The 16,338-nt window shown below is 42.7% G+C and overlaps 1 protein-coding gene across 1 annotated transcript in view; it reads left to right on the forward strand.

The window, feature by feature from the left end:
* Window positions 1-283: 283 nt before the first annotated feature.
* Window positions 284-16,338, forward strand: part of LOC147685423 (syntaxin-binding protein 4-like) — a 986,001-nt gene continuing 969,946 nt past the window's right edge. The window contains exons 1-2 of the mRNA XM_086939786.1: window positions 284-365; window positions 8,480-8,575. Of these exons, the coding sequence (XP_086795912.1) occupies window positions 284-365; window positions 8,480-8,575 (178 nt within the window). The remainder of the gene's footprint in view (window positions 366-8,479; window positions 8,576-16,338) is intronic.

Consider the following 16,338-nt stretch of genomic DNA (forward strand, 5'->3'; position numbering starts at 1 on the left):
AGTAACTCTAATGTTTTTTTCGATTCTCTTATCTGACTGAAATCCCATACCCGAAATTAGATAAAACTTCAGTTTTGTGTTATTGTCCATGCACTACTTAACATATTATAGGTAAATTCAGGGTTTGTTCCTGGAATGTTTGCGGACTTAATAATAGGAAGAAAAGAGGGATTTGCGCACAAATAATTCAGAGTATGAGGATAGACCTACTATGTCTACAGGAAACCAACCTGACATGGAATGACAGAGGCTGGCTTAATGATCTAGGTATGCAAGTACTGGGATGTACCCGTCAAAGTACTACTACAAACGTATGAAATCAGATCAGTATGGTCGGTGGGTAATAACCGAAATCTCTGTAGACGGTAATTCTCGGACCGTCTGTTCGATCTATGGTCCAAATTCAGACGACCCAGATGTTTTAAACCTGCTCAGCATAGAATTAGCTGGTTGGCCGGCTCCTCTAATACTCTGTGGAGATTTAAATATCCATCTGGAAGGAAACTTTGATATCCGGTCTGACTCGCTCTATATTGGATTAAAAAAAAGACCTATAAAGCACTTCGAGGTTTAGTAACTGAATTTGGGTTATCTGATGCTGGTTTTCTTTTAAAAAACGACTCCTTTGGGTTATACTTTTTTCTCCTCGCCCCACCCGAAATGTGTCCGGCTGGACTACTTCTTTGTCCCCTCCTATCTTATTACTAACATCAATCATGAGATTTTTCCTAGAATAATCTCCGACCATAACCCCATTGTGATAGAGATTACAAAAGACTCTGGGTCTCTATTTAACGTATCTGCTTGGTCGTTTGAACGTAAACTTTTAGTAGATCCACTCTACATTGAGTATATGGGGAAATGGATCAAGGAATTTTTTTACATTAATTGTGGTTCTGCTTCTACTCAAATTGTTCGGGACGCTTTTATGTGGGGAGACTTTCTTTTTCAATTAACAAGCAAAGAAAGTATTGGGATAAGCTAGCTACTTATTATAAGGAAGTGCAGGAGTGCAGGAGTGGGAAGCAAAACTAGCAAAACTAGCCATAGCCATTACTACCTCACAGGACACCGAAAACATTAAAGTCGGCCTGTCCGTACATAAATCTAGGCTATATGAGATCTTTGCTTCTAAGCTTGCAGAGCAGGTGGCAGCTTTTAGATCACAACTTTATGAGGTTGGGGAAAATTCAGGGCGTCTTCTGGCTAAAAAAATCAGACAAAAAGAAGCAGTTAATTCTATAAATAAAATACAGGATGAGATGGGACTAATTCATGATCAACCTGATGAAATCCTGGAGGTTTTCCGATTGTTCTACAGTAAATTATATACTGAGGAGGGCATATCTTATTCATCCGATTCCATCTTAAATTTTTGTGGTGATGATACTATCCTTAAGCTAATTCCTATACAGGCGGCTGTATAATATGAAGAAGTTACATGGGAAGAAATAGACCTGGCTATTCTTTCTCTAGCTGTCGGCTAGGCTATGGGACCGGATGGTATCCCTCTTGAGTTCTATAGAACATTCCGCCAGGTGCTAAAACAAGATTTACTTTTTACTTGTTTGGAAGCACAGAAAGGGTCAGCACCATCTTCCTGGCGACAATCGACCATTATGGCTTTCTTCAAAAAAGAGAAACCTCCTCTTCACCCAGCCTCGTATAGACCTATTTCGTTAATCAACGCTGACAGCAAGATTTTCTCAAAAATTTTAGCCTCTCGACTTTCAGGTACAATTTCTTCAATCATCTCGCATTGGCAGCATGGCTTTATCCCCAATCGGGATACGGCCGATCATGTTAGACGGGTGATCGCGTTAATGGACTGGGCTCAAGGGTCCAATCACCCTGTTGGATGCCGAAAAGTCTCTGGGATCTGCTTCTGTTAAGGGTGCTTCGGTCCTAAGATGATAGTTGCTTTAAGAGCACTCTATGAGTCCCCATCCTCCTATATTAAAATGGGACCAAAAAAACCTCTTCCTTTCAGTATTTACTGAGGCACCCGACAGGGATGCCCGTCCTCTCCGCTTCTGTTTGCTCTATATATCGATATTTTTTTAAACAAACTGAATCAGGCAGAGGATATAGCACCAGTACAAGTTGCCGGTACCAGTTATAGAGCCCTCGCGTATGCGGACGACATAGTAGTCATGACAACAGATATCCAAGGGGCAATCCCAATAATAGAAGATCTAGCGACTCAGTTTGGTGCCTTTTCCAGCTACAAATTAAATATACAGAAAACCCAAATTTTGTATGTAGGCCAGAATCCTCCACCACAATTAAATACAGTCTCAGTAGTGACCTATTTGGGTATCAAAATTACGGTCCCAGTCTCGGCTATCCCAGAACTCAATCTGAACCCAGCCCTGAAAAAAGCGAATTCCTCGTTAGAACGTATCGATCACTTTCATCTATCCTTTTTTGGTCGCTGTAACGTTTTAAAAATGATGATCCTGCCAAAGTTCCTATATATGTTTAGTACAATTCCACTAGAATTCCCTCTGACCTGTTTTAAACAACTAGAAAGGATGGCAGCTAGATTCTTGTGGGGCTACAGACGTCAGCACAGATCTTATAAGAAAATGATGCTCCCAAAGACCAGGGGCGGCTGGGGTATCCCGCACTTTCTGTATTATTATCTCGCGTCGTTACAGTTCATTACCCCGCTCATAATTGGTGTAAAGGTGCGAATTCCATTGAGTCATTCACCTTCAATTTATGAATTTGCAATGGGGGTGGAGTGTTGAGGCGGCCTTTTAAAAATTATAGAGCCTAGCTATTTAAAAAAAACAAAGTTTAAGATTCTAAAAGCTGCGCATGGGGTTTGGAGGATAATTAAGCGCCAAATGGGGATTGAGAAGATCTTGCTGTATACTCCTTTGTCTTCCTCTAGCATTTTTCCCTCAGTTTTTCAGGATCATGTTATGACCAGGTGGCATAATTGTGGAATTGTTTGTGTAGGTGACCTATGGCAGAATGATCAGTTAATCCCCTTTTTGGAGTTATCGAATAAGTATAATTTAACCGACAATGATTTCTTCAAGTATATCTAGATACATAGCTTTTTTAATACAATATGCGCGCAGGATTGTTCTGGGCTCCGGAGGATTCCGCTTATCGACAGCATTTTTAGTAAAAAAAAGATAGGATATTAGTATAATTTATTCATATCTTCACTTCCAGACGATATTGAGGATCACCAAGGGAGGTGGAACGAAAAGTTGGGTAGTGATGACAATCAGTTACAGGAGTCTATTGTATTGGCCAACACTATATTAATTACTGGTAGAGCCCGCACGCAGCACTACATGGCCTTGTTTGACTTATATTATAGTCCTTCAAAAATCTGTACATGGGGGACCACTGTGGGGACATCTTGCAGTAGATGTGGTCTGTTTGCAGCCGACGCACTACATATGTTCTTTTCCTGTTCCTGACTGTCTTCATTTTTATCTGCAATTCAGACCTTTCTTATATTACTGTGTGGCCCCACAATTGTTTTGACAGGGGAATTAGTGCTAATTGGGGTAACCTCTGATGAACTCCCAGAAGGGAAGAGAAAGTTCATATTCATTTCCATGGCAAATTTGCGGGCATGTATCACCCGAAAATAGATCAATCCAGATCCCCCTTCCTTTCTTACTTGGAGAGCCCGTCTCTTAGCCACTTACAACATAGAAATGGCTATCTATAGGACTAAGGGCCAGAAAAAAAGAGTTTTGGGTGCAAAGATCTGGGCGCCTTTAGGGCAATGGATTCAGGGGACACTAAACTGATCCTGCGTAGGTTCCAGGGTAACTCTAATATTTCCTGCATGTAATGTCTTTGATCTCTGTCCTATGTTATTTTTACAGATGTAACCATGTAATGTCTGTTCTTTTTTTTTATTGGACAATGACCTTTCTGTTCTTATTGGGTTCTGGATTTATCTCTCCTTTATTTATTGATTTCATGGATTCTGTGTTATTTATGAGGTCAGCCCTGCTTGCATTAAATGTAAAAAAATTCAATAAAGAAATAAAAAAAAAAAAAAAAAATACCCCAGTTACCTGTGGGACAGGGTAGGAAAGCGAAGCTCTAAAACACAAGACTACTCACTGGTTACATTTTAAATGTAACCACTATGAGGACTTGCACAATAAAAAAAAATCATCAGCAGCAAAGGGTGGATTGACCGATTTAACAAAAAAATGAATTGGTGAAAGCGTTGTCATATATTTCAGAGATTTAAAGCTTGTAAATTATCTTCTACATCATTTAAATCACCTGACTAATAATCAAGAGGGCATACGGTTTCACCCCTTATTTTTTTTATAGGCCTACTTTCCCGTTAACAAATAATAGTGAGCATAGGAATAGGAGCATGATTGTGTGTCATACTATGCAGGGTTCTTATAATGTTTCAGTGACCAACCAATATGAAATCATGGAAGGGATGGAATTGATTGATTGACTCTCTTTGCAGGATAAGTCGACCTTGTTGGTGTGTCAAACTGTAGGGGATGTTGATTTAAAATCTTTGACACAAGGAATTCCCCAATCACTGGGTGAAGGAAAACTGTCTTCAGCACAAGATTTTGAATCTGAACCTCCACTACATGGAACTTACCAATTACAGGATGAAGCAGAGTTGCCCATAATTCAAGACTCTTGTCCAGCACAAAATAATCTCCATCTTATTTTTTGGAACATTGTGGGACCTCGCCCAAAAATTGCGAATCCTCATTGGGTTAAGCTTGGAAACGGCTCTTAACTTATTTGCTATCAAGAAATACGGATGACAGAAAGGTTTTAGATTGATGGGTATCGCTTTTTTGTCCAGGCAGCCCTGCCTTCAAAGGAGGGAAGAGTAGAGGTAGCATTGCTACTTTCTCCTCAGTTCAAATTTCTGCATTTCAGGTTTGGAACTTTGGTCTTCTCCTCATTTTTTGATAACTCTTTTATCTTTCCCTGCTGACCCCGATATAATGTTAATTAATTTCTATGTTAATATCTTCAACCAGAACTTGAGTAATGCAATAGACAATTTAGAAGGGTTTTAAGAAGACCTTTACTGGAAAAACAAATCGCATTGTTCACATAATATGGGTTGGGGATTTTAATACTACTTGTGGTATTGGCTGAGCTTTCTCTCCTACCTCTTGGTTTTAAAGTGGTCGGTAAATGTGCAAGCGACCATAATCCCCTTATTATCGCACTGAATTCCTACATTGACCCCAAAGGCCTAAAAAATAAGGACAGCTTATCTTATTCCAAAAATAAAGGATTAAGGATAAAATGGGAGAAGGTTGATCCCATCGTATTTAACGAAGACATCATGTTTGAGACCATTGACTCTATTTTAACTTGTCTATCTGAGAAGATAGGACCTAATATCATACATGTTGAGGTTAATAACATTTGTAGGTCTATATGGGATAATTTACTCTCCACTAGGTCCCTCAGAGAGTACTCTCCCACTGATGGTTTAACACCGCCTGTTTGGCTGCCCATAAACAGTTGATGTTGGCCCTTAAATTTCACCCTTGCTCAATATAAGAGGCCAAGGATGCAAGAAGGTCTTATAAAACCACCTTGGAGTAGAGGAAAAGTGAAATTAGGAATAAAGCATGGGAAGACCTTGTAATGGCAGGGAGGGGTAGAGATAACACAAAGTTCTGAGAACTAGCAAATAGACTCTTCTTTTCAGAGCCAGATGCTCCAAAAGTTGATTCTCTAATGACAGATGATTCTTGGGCGTCCCACTTTTCTAAAATTGTTCAATCTGAAAATAAGACCATTAATACAGGAATGGGCCATTGTTTGATTCCCCAAAACCCACAAAGCCTCCCGATTGCCATCCATGAAGTGACTCTTGCCATTTGGAAATGTGTTCCCAGGCCCTGACGTTTTCCCAGCGGATATTTTTAAATCTAATAATAATATGTGGGCTACCTTGCTTACAAATGTTTCTGATGTGTCAGGCCCTATTCCAGACTCCTGGAGGACAGCTACTGTTGTCCCTATTTCTAAAAAGGGAGATTGATCCCTGCCGTCCTGCTACAGGCCAATTTTACTATTGGATTCTAGTGTTAAGATTCTGGGTCATGTACTTTTGTTCCATCTGGAGAGGTGTTGAAAACAATATCCTAACGGCTTTTGGTTAGTTCGTTTATTGTAAATTTTGAAACAGATTCAAAAATATCACTCTTAGCATGATGGTATAAAATACAAAGAGAATAGGATGAAGCCAAATCTCCGGAACTGATTCACCCTATGCAACAAAAAGAAAACTACTAATTTGGTTATAGCCACATAGGTTATTAAAAGACAAAATGTAAGTTATTTAACTCTTTAAAAGGAAAAAATCCCAAAGTTCCCTAACTATCCCTACATTGTGTAAATAGGAAATCTAGAATAAGCGAGGTTCAAATGGGAAAACATAAAAGGTGTCAACTGGCAGAGTCCTCCTAAGAGGAAGCTCTAACTATGGTCATGTAGACTAATGCTGCAATCACTGAGAGAGTTTTGTACCTCATAGTGTCTGCCAGAGAAGTGTCAGCTGTCTCCAACTTCATTAGTGCAAAAGCAACCATTCAATACAAGCGCCTCCTACAAACTTTGGGTAACCTTCCTTTATCCCAGCTGCCTTCATTGGCTCCTTTCTCCACCTCCTGCTTGACACGGTAATCTTCCCACACGTCCTTGGTGCCATCTCTGTTTTCAACAAGAATTCATCTCTTCTTTGTTATTGCATTCCTTCCCAGGCCTAGCTATCGACTAAACAATGGACTCCTCTAAACTAACGATCTGTTGTCCACCTGCAATGGGAACACAAATACATGCAACATTTCACAGTACAAGCAAAAAGCAAAGCTAAACTCTAGTCAGGAAGCAAATTAAATACAACCTCAGACCTACCATTAGTCTAACTTAACATCACATGAGTTTCAATACAGCTTCTCTTTGTCTCATAAAACACATTCTCTCAAAACTCAACATCATGAATAAGCAATTCTACTAAGTTATTATTACAAAGGTAATGTTAGATCAGTTCACAAACATGTTTCAAGGGACACGTTACAGTTTAGGTGTCAGTGTGAGATTCGAAATTGTCAGTTACATATTTAATACACATGAAAAATACTGTAGAACAGAGAAATACTTTTACATCTTGAACATGAACTCTTTTAGTCCTAAATTAGTCACACAGAATGCACGTGAGTGCATACTACTCAGGATTATAATGTACTCCTATGGCACCTTTAAAAGAAAGTCTGAAGCAAAACATTACGCGTAAAATTACACTTCTCCACAGTAAAGTGTCTACAGCACCCTAAAAACTCTTTTGGGGAGGATGGTGTTTGCCTTCTGGTGCATGTCGTTGTCAGGGATCTAACAAAGCATAGCGAGGCTCACCAGGTATGGTAAGAGATTGATTGATGATATATTATTATTTATATGCAAGCCTTTTCTTAACAACCTCTTGTGAATTGCCATCCGTCCCATTTCTTGTCATATGAGGCTTCTTGATGATTTCCTTGTAATTCTGCAGCGATTCAAAAAATTCTGAAAATAGTGCCCCTGTTAGTTGTTGTTTTGACGCATATGTACACCCAAGGTGTTTCTAGTTAGCTCAGTGTCTGGAAGCCTTCATAGCACTGGAAAAGAAAAATACATTCAGGCTTCACCTCCTTGTTACTGAGAGAAGGTGGGCAGAAACCTGGTTTGATTTCCAAAGCTATGGGCATCTTGTACCACCCAGTAAACGCCCAGGGCCTGATTCACAAAGGGCTTCCGTGTTCGTGGTGGAGGCCATGCAGTCGTTGGGGAGACGTCACTCTCGGGGTAGAATCTTCACAATGAGATCATTGCTGAAATTCCATCCCGAGTGCGGAGACTCCCCGACGACTACGGGGCCTCCGTCGCGATTTGCAGCGGCCGTATGTGAATCAGACCCTCTGTCTGAACACCCAGTCCCTCTGGGTCTAAAAGTGCAAGACAATACAGTGCTGATTTATAAGGGTTTTGGATCAACTAGTGATATATTAAAATATAAGATGTGAGTCGCAAGAAGGAGATATAACATAAAGTCATACGGAATATTGAAATTAGCAGAAGTTGGGCCACTCTAAGGAGCAAGCCTTAAATCCAATGAGTGAGGTTTGCTGTGCCAGGCATCTACGAGTTAGTGTGGTTGGTATGACCCCTTATTGATCCTTGTATGCGGAATGAAGAGCATTTTACCATATTGTTTATGGATGCAAAGGTAGTGGTACATACCACATATTCATTGTAGATCATTGTGTTTTACCAACTGTGCAGTTCTCTATTGTGCACTTTAGGTAGAACATCCGACCTGTACTTGTGTGAGACCACACTGGCCACACCACCTTTGTTATACCTCCTCTTAGCATTGCTACCCTTTCTTCCCCTTGCTACTTCTTTCTTATAATTCCATATCCCTGACAGTTTTATTACCTCCTTTTCACAGGTATTAAAGTCATTGGCGGTATAAGGGAGTTCTGCGGAGAGGAGTATGGAGTGTATGTGAAGAGGATCATTCCGGGAGGGGTAGCGTACTCTGACGGTGAGTCTAGCACACAGACATAAATGTAAGAATGCTGGGCAGAAGGGGATGATTATAATGTCAGGATTCCTCAAGCACTGTTTGACTTGAGAATTTGAAATTTCTCCAGATGAACTCAGTCAAAGGCTATAGGGTACGGCCAGTTTGGGATTCCTACAGCATTGCTATGGCAATGTGACAGATGCATGAGCTTCCATCACAAGTTTCCTGCCATTGATATAGAACTCCAGAAATGCAAGCTTCCTTCAGCAATACTGAATCAGCGCTGTTCGACCTGAGGAGTATGGGTTTACTTCCAGGAGTGACCTCCCAGTTTTATCAGTCCTGAGTAGTGGGAGCTTCCTTCACCGCCACCCTCTTAGTGCAGTTATTTTGTATGTTTTTCTTCAATAGAGCTGCCCCACTAGTGCTAAGAGTGCTCCTTTACACCTATAGATTTGTTTTTGGTTCCTTTTGCTCACCCCCCTCCTAGTGCTCACACTTTATGTGGGTTTTGTTAACCTGTAAAGAAAGTCTATGTACTAAAAAAGAAAGTAAAGTACAGTTCAACCATTTCTAGGCACTAGTTTACTTGCTAACCGAGATGAAGAGAAATTCACTATGCATTGTAAAATTCATGCTTTTTCTTAATGGTAATATGAAATAGAATTTTGCAAGGTCTGCCCAGAAACCAATTCCAGGTGGTCAGGGCTTTGACTGAAAAAACATCTTTGACTCTGAGTCATCTACTTAATTTGTGACTTTTTAAACATTCATTTTTGCTTAATGTCAGCTGTTGTCTGGGGTGAACCACTAACATTTTTGGTTAAGTCTGCTGGTGTTAAAAATGATTCCGCATATGCAGGTTTGGAGTCATGCGATGGACTGGTCAAAACATTTTAGGCATACAGGAGAGCAAATGACCTAATTCTAGGATTTGGTGGGTGGCAGAGTTGATGGGGGAGGATACACTTAGGTTGAAAATTATCTCATAAAATATTGCAGGTTTAAGGCAGAAGCTGGAAAATCCAGATTGGATAAGTCTAGTGGTGAACCATAATATCTTATGTTTTCATGAAACATGGAAAGCAGGTCCTATTTTCTTAGATGGCTACTGATTCTTCCAAACCCCAGCGATTCCCTATAAGGCGAGGCGAGCGAGAGGTGATATTTTAAACCTGATGGCCAATACACTTAGAATAAAGGTTTTAAAGTTTCATAATGAATCCCCCTACTATCATATCTCAATGATTGGGACTGGATTTGAATTAACTTCTATAATAATAACTGTGAAGGTAATATGGCACTGATGGTCGGCTCATTGGTGATTGAGTCTATTTGTGCAGTTCATCCTAATTGATTTAATACACTAGTGGTAGGTGATTTCAATGCTCACTGTTGTGATAAGTTGTCCAGAACTGTATGCAGTTTATTTGACAGGGAGGGAGATGCCACTCCCCACTTTACCCACAGCAAATATGGAAATGTGCCTAATAAATTGCTATGATTCAGAATTTAGCTATAATTAATGAGATAGATACCAATGCAGGATTATTAGTGAAGACATTTGGGACTTCGGATAATGGTTTGACAATTAATTACATCCTGGCGTCTGATTTTTTCTGCGATCAGGTCATTAAAGTAGAAAGCGATATGCTTAGGTTTCAGTGATCATCCTGTCCACCTTTGTCTAAAGAAATGGGATGACAAATATAGGTTTTCAGGGGAAATTGTCCTAAAGCCAGTTTTAAAAAGGAGGAATGGATATATTCTCCTTGGGAAATGGGTAATAAGAAGTTTTTTCCCATTGACATTAATATTAGCTCATAAGCAGACAGACATACTGACCTGTTCAGATCCCAATCCCTACTCAGTACAGTTGATGAGAGCTTTTGATGAGCTTCTGGGTTACACCAACAGTAACCTGGTGCAGGCTTGTTCCTCCAACCAGACACCAATTTTGCAATGGTTGATGCTGCTTATTCGCAGTCCTTAAAAAATCTACATGCAGCTCTCAGGATGAGCCCAAGAAATAAGAGTGTGGAGATGTCTTTTCTTACACATTTCACATTCCAGAACTGCCCCTCTGGAATGTGGAATGTGTGTGGGGTTTGGAGTTCTGGTGATGTTCTTCTTGTGCCAGTTGCTGCTGGACTGCGGACGTAGTGGCCAGTAAACTCAAGATTTAAGCATGGCACGTCTCCTGTCTCTTCATTGTGACCGTGTCAGTCACCACAAATTGGCGACAAATTGGCCACAATGAGGAACCCACGCACTTCAGAGGCAGCCCAGCCCGTATTCTAGGCGTAATACAATCCAGTTGGAAACGTCGGGGAGGAAGAAAATGAAACGTGCAGGCCAGTGTTTGTCTGTGTGACTTTTCGTGCCCCCTCCTTTTTCGTGACTTTGGGTGAAACTTCCCCGCGATTTTCAAACTGAGGGTTTAGGGCTGTGTACTTGACGGCAAGTGGAATACATTCAAACAGAAATTGGGAGGTGTGACATTGCGTTCATCAGTGTCACGCGCCATACACTATGATGATCTGCGTGTGTTATTAGCCCTCCCCCACCGTTTCAGCAAGCACGTGTTACCTTGTCCACGTGTCTCTTTCTTGGTGGAACACTCACCCTCTCAGTCAAAACGCTAGTGCACCTGGCCTCTCATTCAGCATTCCAGCGTGTATTCCCCACCCTTTTCCTTTGTTGGTTGTCGTCACAAAGAAGGAAGAGTGCAGGCACACAGAGAACTCCAGCGTCAGAGTAGGAAAGTGTCACCACGCTCACCCTCTACCAACGTCAGTGGCCATATTGAATCGGGTTTGACACCAGTAAACTCCGGCACTATCACATTCTTCTTCTTCCAAGGTCAGCGGCCATTTTGGATTGAGGTCTACAGCATCTTCAAGTTTTCCACATCAGTAACCATACTGCTTTGGTTTTGAGCACAGTTTTTTGTTTTGTTTCTCTGGCTTGCCAGTTGGTTAAGCTTCTTTGGTATGCACACACTGTGGTGCGTAACAATGTGAGCGTTGTCGACATACGTCAACAGGACAAGCAGTGTCTGTGGTGCACACACGTTTGCTGCATTACACTTGGGGCACGCTGGGCATCTGTGATATGCGCACATTTCCAGTCAATGTTGGGAGCTTAGAATTGCACATCCGTGACACGCATATGCAGTCCAGTCTTTTCTTTATGGTATCTATGAATTTACGCATCATCTGTGGTTCACACACAAACTTTGTATGAATTGTGCTGACTAGTTTCCTGTATTTCTTTTATTGTTTTTTATGTAACTCAGCTCAAGTTCAAACTCATTATCCCCTTTTGTGTCAATTCTATCTCTCTTGGCCACTTTGCAGAATATCAATTCCCCTCCCCCTTTCTGCAATCACCTAGTGACCCACCCGTCCCTTGGTGGAATAGGTACAGAGCTTTCACCAGGGGCGTAGCTAGAGTTTGTGGCGCCCGGGGTTATCCCTCAGATTGCCGCCCCTTGGGGGGGGGGGAGAGGACGGTGAGCACACTGGATACCACGCCCTCCTAGCTGTCCTGCCTGCAGATGCCTAGGACTCAACAAGCAATGGGGGACAAAGATTGGCCTGTCTTGTGAATTTTAAAATGATGTGTACTCCTATTCTCATCACATGCAAGTGAAAGGCCCTTTTTAGTATTTCGGGATATTTGGTCACACGGTGTTAAATGTTCCTGTAGTACTAAAGCAGCAACTTTTTAATGTAACTTATACCCTGACTCAAAGAAACCTTATAAGTTTAAAGTAAACATATCTAAAATGTCAGTAATAGTGTTTTAAACTTCATTCACACAACCCACTCTCCTGCAGTACGTCGTCTATCCTCTTTCCTTTACATGTTTTGCAGGCTATATAATAGATAACAGCCATCGGGGCACCACCACATTCACATAGCTGCCAAGGTTTCTGATTGCTATGTGTGACATTTTCATAGTTTCAATGCAATTATGAGTAACATTTCAAGAACTACGAGTGACACATCACGCAAGTAAAATCAAGCAATGAAGATGAAGGAAACATACAAATATTACCAATTACTTCCCACTGAGCAACGAAAAACTCTAAGAATATCTTAAAACTGCTGCAAAACACCAGAAATGGAAGGACACTAATGGAGACAGAATGCGTGACTGCAGTCCTCGGTAACGGAGGGCAGTCAGTAGTTGTTTTAGTTAGGGGGTGGGTGCTCTGCTTTGTGGCTGGCATGGGCATAGCTGCCAGGTTTTCAGTTTGCTCCTGTGTGAGATTTATAGGCTTTCAGGGTATTTATGAGTAATGTTTCGCTGCCTCATATGTAATCCATCAAACGAATTAAAGACAGCTCTTTTATATCTTTTTTCATAGCTTATTCAGCCATTCTCATAAGCCATAGACTGCAATGCAAAGTGAGATCGCTTTTGACAATAGCTTTCACATATATTCCTTTTCGTTTACAGACCCAAAATGTGTAAACATTCTTAATGGCTGCAGAAGCAGTCACAAATTTAAATCAGTGCGGCTCATTAAGACTATGAATATAACTTCATTCGGATAATAATATAATTAGAGGTAAATATTTGGTCAAAGGGCAAAAACTATACCTCAAAACAAATGCACAGTGCTACTGTTAATGGGACATGATTATTTTTTTACGGACATTTTCATTATTGCGGTGTCAGGATGGCAGATGCTCCCAGCTGCAGCAGGGCTCTCTTTTGCTGCTGGCGATGTAGTACAGAGGGCGGGCAAAGTTGAACAATTTAACCACATTTTTAACCATAAATGAAATCTGTAAGCAGTATGTAGGCTCCTTGAACAATAAGAAGAGCATCACAGACAGACAGTCATTATGTTGTCTGGGGGGCTGGGGAGGCCAGGAGCATGCAGCCATGTTAAAGAAATGCTCTCGCCTGACTTCCCCGTGGTTCATACCAGTCCACAGCAAAAACAAAATCATCTAGATACTTCACCATTTTGCTACACATGCCCGTCTGCGAGGCCTACTGTGGTGACGGCTTAAATGACAGTCGGAGCCGTCACGTATGTAAACAGGAGTGTTTATTAAGTAAGTACAAACACCTGCGACCTCAGCCACAGCCTCGCAATGCAGCCTCCTCAGCTGGTGTCCCCGGCGCTCGCCTTGGAACGCTGGTCGCGGTGACATTCTAAGTGATGTCACCGCGAGCAGCACCATCACACGCAGAGACGCCGGGGGTGGAAAGAAGAGGGAGATACCACACATCCCCCTTCCCTGCAAATTGAAAACATTAAATACAACATGAGCAGAAAGAAAACATGGGGTGACTAAAAGAACGAGTATTGGGGAGTATAGCACACAGGAACCCTGACCCAGTGAGGGTGTAAGCTTACAGTAGGCAGAGTGGCAACGGTTACATCATTACATATTGATCAAAATGCCTGGGAGGTCTGGTCACTCTCCTGTTGGGCCTGTGGCCTGGGTGAGGGACACTTGACGGCCTCATGGTGGTGGAACTAAGGTCCAGTCTTGGGTCACCCTCTCCCCCCCTTGCACTTTCAGGGACTTCCGCTGGAGGGTGGTATTTTACAACTCTCCCCAGGTTCCATATTTTCCCTTCTTGAGTTTTGACTGCATTCTTAAATAGTTTAGTGATTTTGGTGGGACTGCTGTACCCTGACCAGTTTGCCCTCCCTGTGGGAGCTCTGATTTTGATGTCGTCTCCTACTTTGAATTCGACCTCCCGTGTGGCTTTGCGCTGGTCGTATCCTTCCTTCCTCACTTTCATGGCTTGTTCATGCTTCTTCAGGCTATCCTTTTCTTTGGTTCGGTCCGACCACCCCTTGTGCCATTCCATCCACCCTGGGGTAAGCTTAGTGTTGGGTATCCTGGCGCAGAGCAGTTCGAACGGGGTGACGGCAGTCGTTTGATGCGGCGTGAACCTGTATGCTTCTATGCGCCTCCACACCTCTTCTTTCCAGCTTATGCCACTGGCTTTGGCCAACTGGATGCTCTCCTTGAGTGTTTTGTTGAAACGTTCGACCATGCCATTGGTTTCGGGGTGGTATAACGCGCAACGCTTGTGTCTGATGCCTCTTTCTACTAGGAAGTCTTCCATCTCCTTCGAGCATAGTTGTACTCCGTTGTCAGTGAGGATGTTGCTGGGGAGCCCCTCTCGGATGAACACCTCCTGTAAAAATCCGATGACTGTCTTGGTCGTGACTTCATTGACGAATTTTATCTCTGGCCACCGAGAATACAAATCTACGAGCACCAATATGTAAGGCGTCCGCAGTTCACCAGACATTGGGCCCACGATGTCTAATGCCAATTCATCCCATGGTCCTGACGGGGGCGGCCTACACACCATGGGTGGCGTCTGTTGCTTCAGGACCTTGTCACTATTGCTACATGGAATGCACTCCCTGATTCTCCTTTCGGTGACCAGGTCCATGTTCGGCCACCAATAACTCTCCCTGAGTCTTTGCTTGGTTTTGGTGATACCCAAATGCCCCTCGTGGGCTATCTCGACCAGGTTGTCTCTCACAGTTGCTGGTGGTACAAGCCTCGTTCCCCTGAACAGGCATCCGTCAACTATGGTCAACTCGTCCTTAATAGCCTGGTAAGGCCGTAGGTCTTCATCTCGTTTGTCGCCGTGCTTCCATCCATCTCTCACTCTTCTGCAAATTTCCTCCAGTATCTTGTCCTCATCCAGCGCCTTTCTCCATGTTTCTTCTCCCAACGCCTTCTGGATGGTGCAGACATTCTCTACCATGAATCCCTCTTCTTCTTCATCCGTTTTTTCTTGCATTTCCCTCGCTTCCTCTTCACTGACGAGTCTGGATAGACAGTCAGCTGCAAGGTTTTGCGTTCCTGGGACGTACTCGACGTTGAACGTGTACTCCTGGAGGCTGACCACCCAACGCCTTATCCTGCTGGAGATGGCATCCAGACCTTTTTTGCTGAATACTTCTACCAACGGCTTGTGGTCGGTTCGGAGGGTGAACTGTGTACCCCACAGGAAGTCTCTGAATTTTCCTACTGCCCATGATACCGCTAATGCCTCTTTTTCGATAACTGAGTAGTTGTTCTCAGACTTCTGGAGCGACCTTGAGGCAAAAGCTATGGTTTCTTCTCCTTCCTCGCCTTTTTGGGTGAGGACAGCTCCCAGCCCTTTGGCGCTTGCATCTGTGGTGAGGATCGTTGCCCGGTTGGGCACGTATGACTTCAAACTGGGGGCTTCAGCGAGTGCTCTCCTTACATCCTCGAACTCCCTCTGGCACTCCTGGCTCCATTTGAATTCATTTTCTTTTTTCAACAGTAGCCTGATGGCGTAAGTCCTGCCTGCCAGGTTCCTTATGAACTTTCCATAGAACTCCAACATCCCCATGAATGATTTGATCTCGTCCTTACTTTTGGGGGGTGACAGATTCACGATGGTGTTTTGCAGTTCGGCCTTGGGACGTATGCCTTCCGTCGTCACCTTGTGACCCAGGAAATCCAACTCTGCACAGCTAAATACACATTTGTTCTTCTTTACGGTAAGGCCTTGGGACAAAAACCTCCTCAACACACATCTCAGTCTCTCATCATGCTCTACGGGGTTCTTTGCGAAAACAAGCATGTCATCCTGGTAACACATGACGCCTGGGATGCCTTTTTCTTTGGAACACGGCGGCCGCCGAGACTAACCCAAAAGGCATCCTTTTGAACTTGTAAGCGCCCATGGGTGTCACAAAGGCCGTGAGTTCCTGAGACTCCTCGTGCAGTTTTATCTGGAAATAGGCCGAGGTG

The sequence above is a fragment of the Lissotriton vulgaris genome, chromosome 10 (assembly GCF_964263255.1).
Source record: "Lissotriton vulgaris chromosome 10, aLisVul1.2, whole genome shotgun sequence".
Classification (NCBI taxonomy): domain Eukaryota; kingdom Metazoa; phylum Chordata; class Amphibia; order Caudata; family Salamandridae; genus Lissotriton; species Lissotriton vulgaris.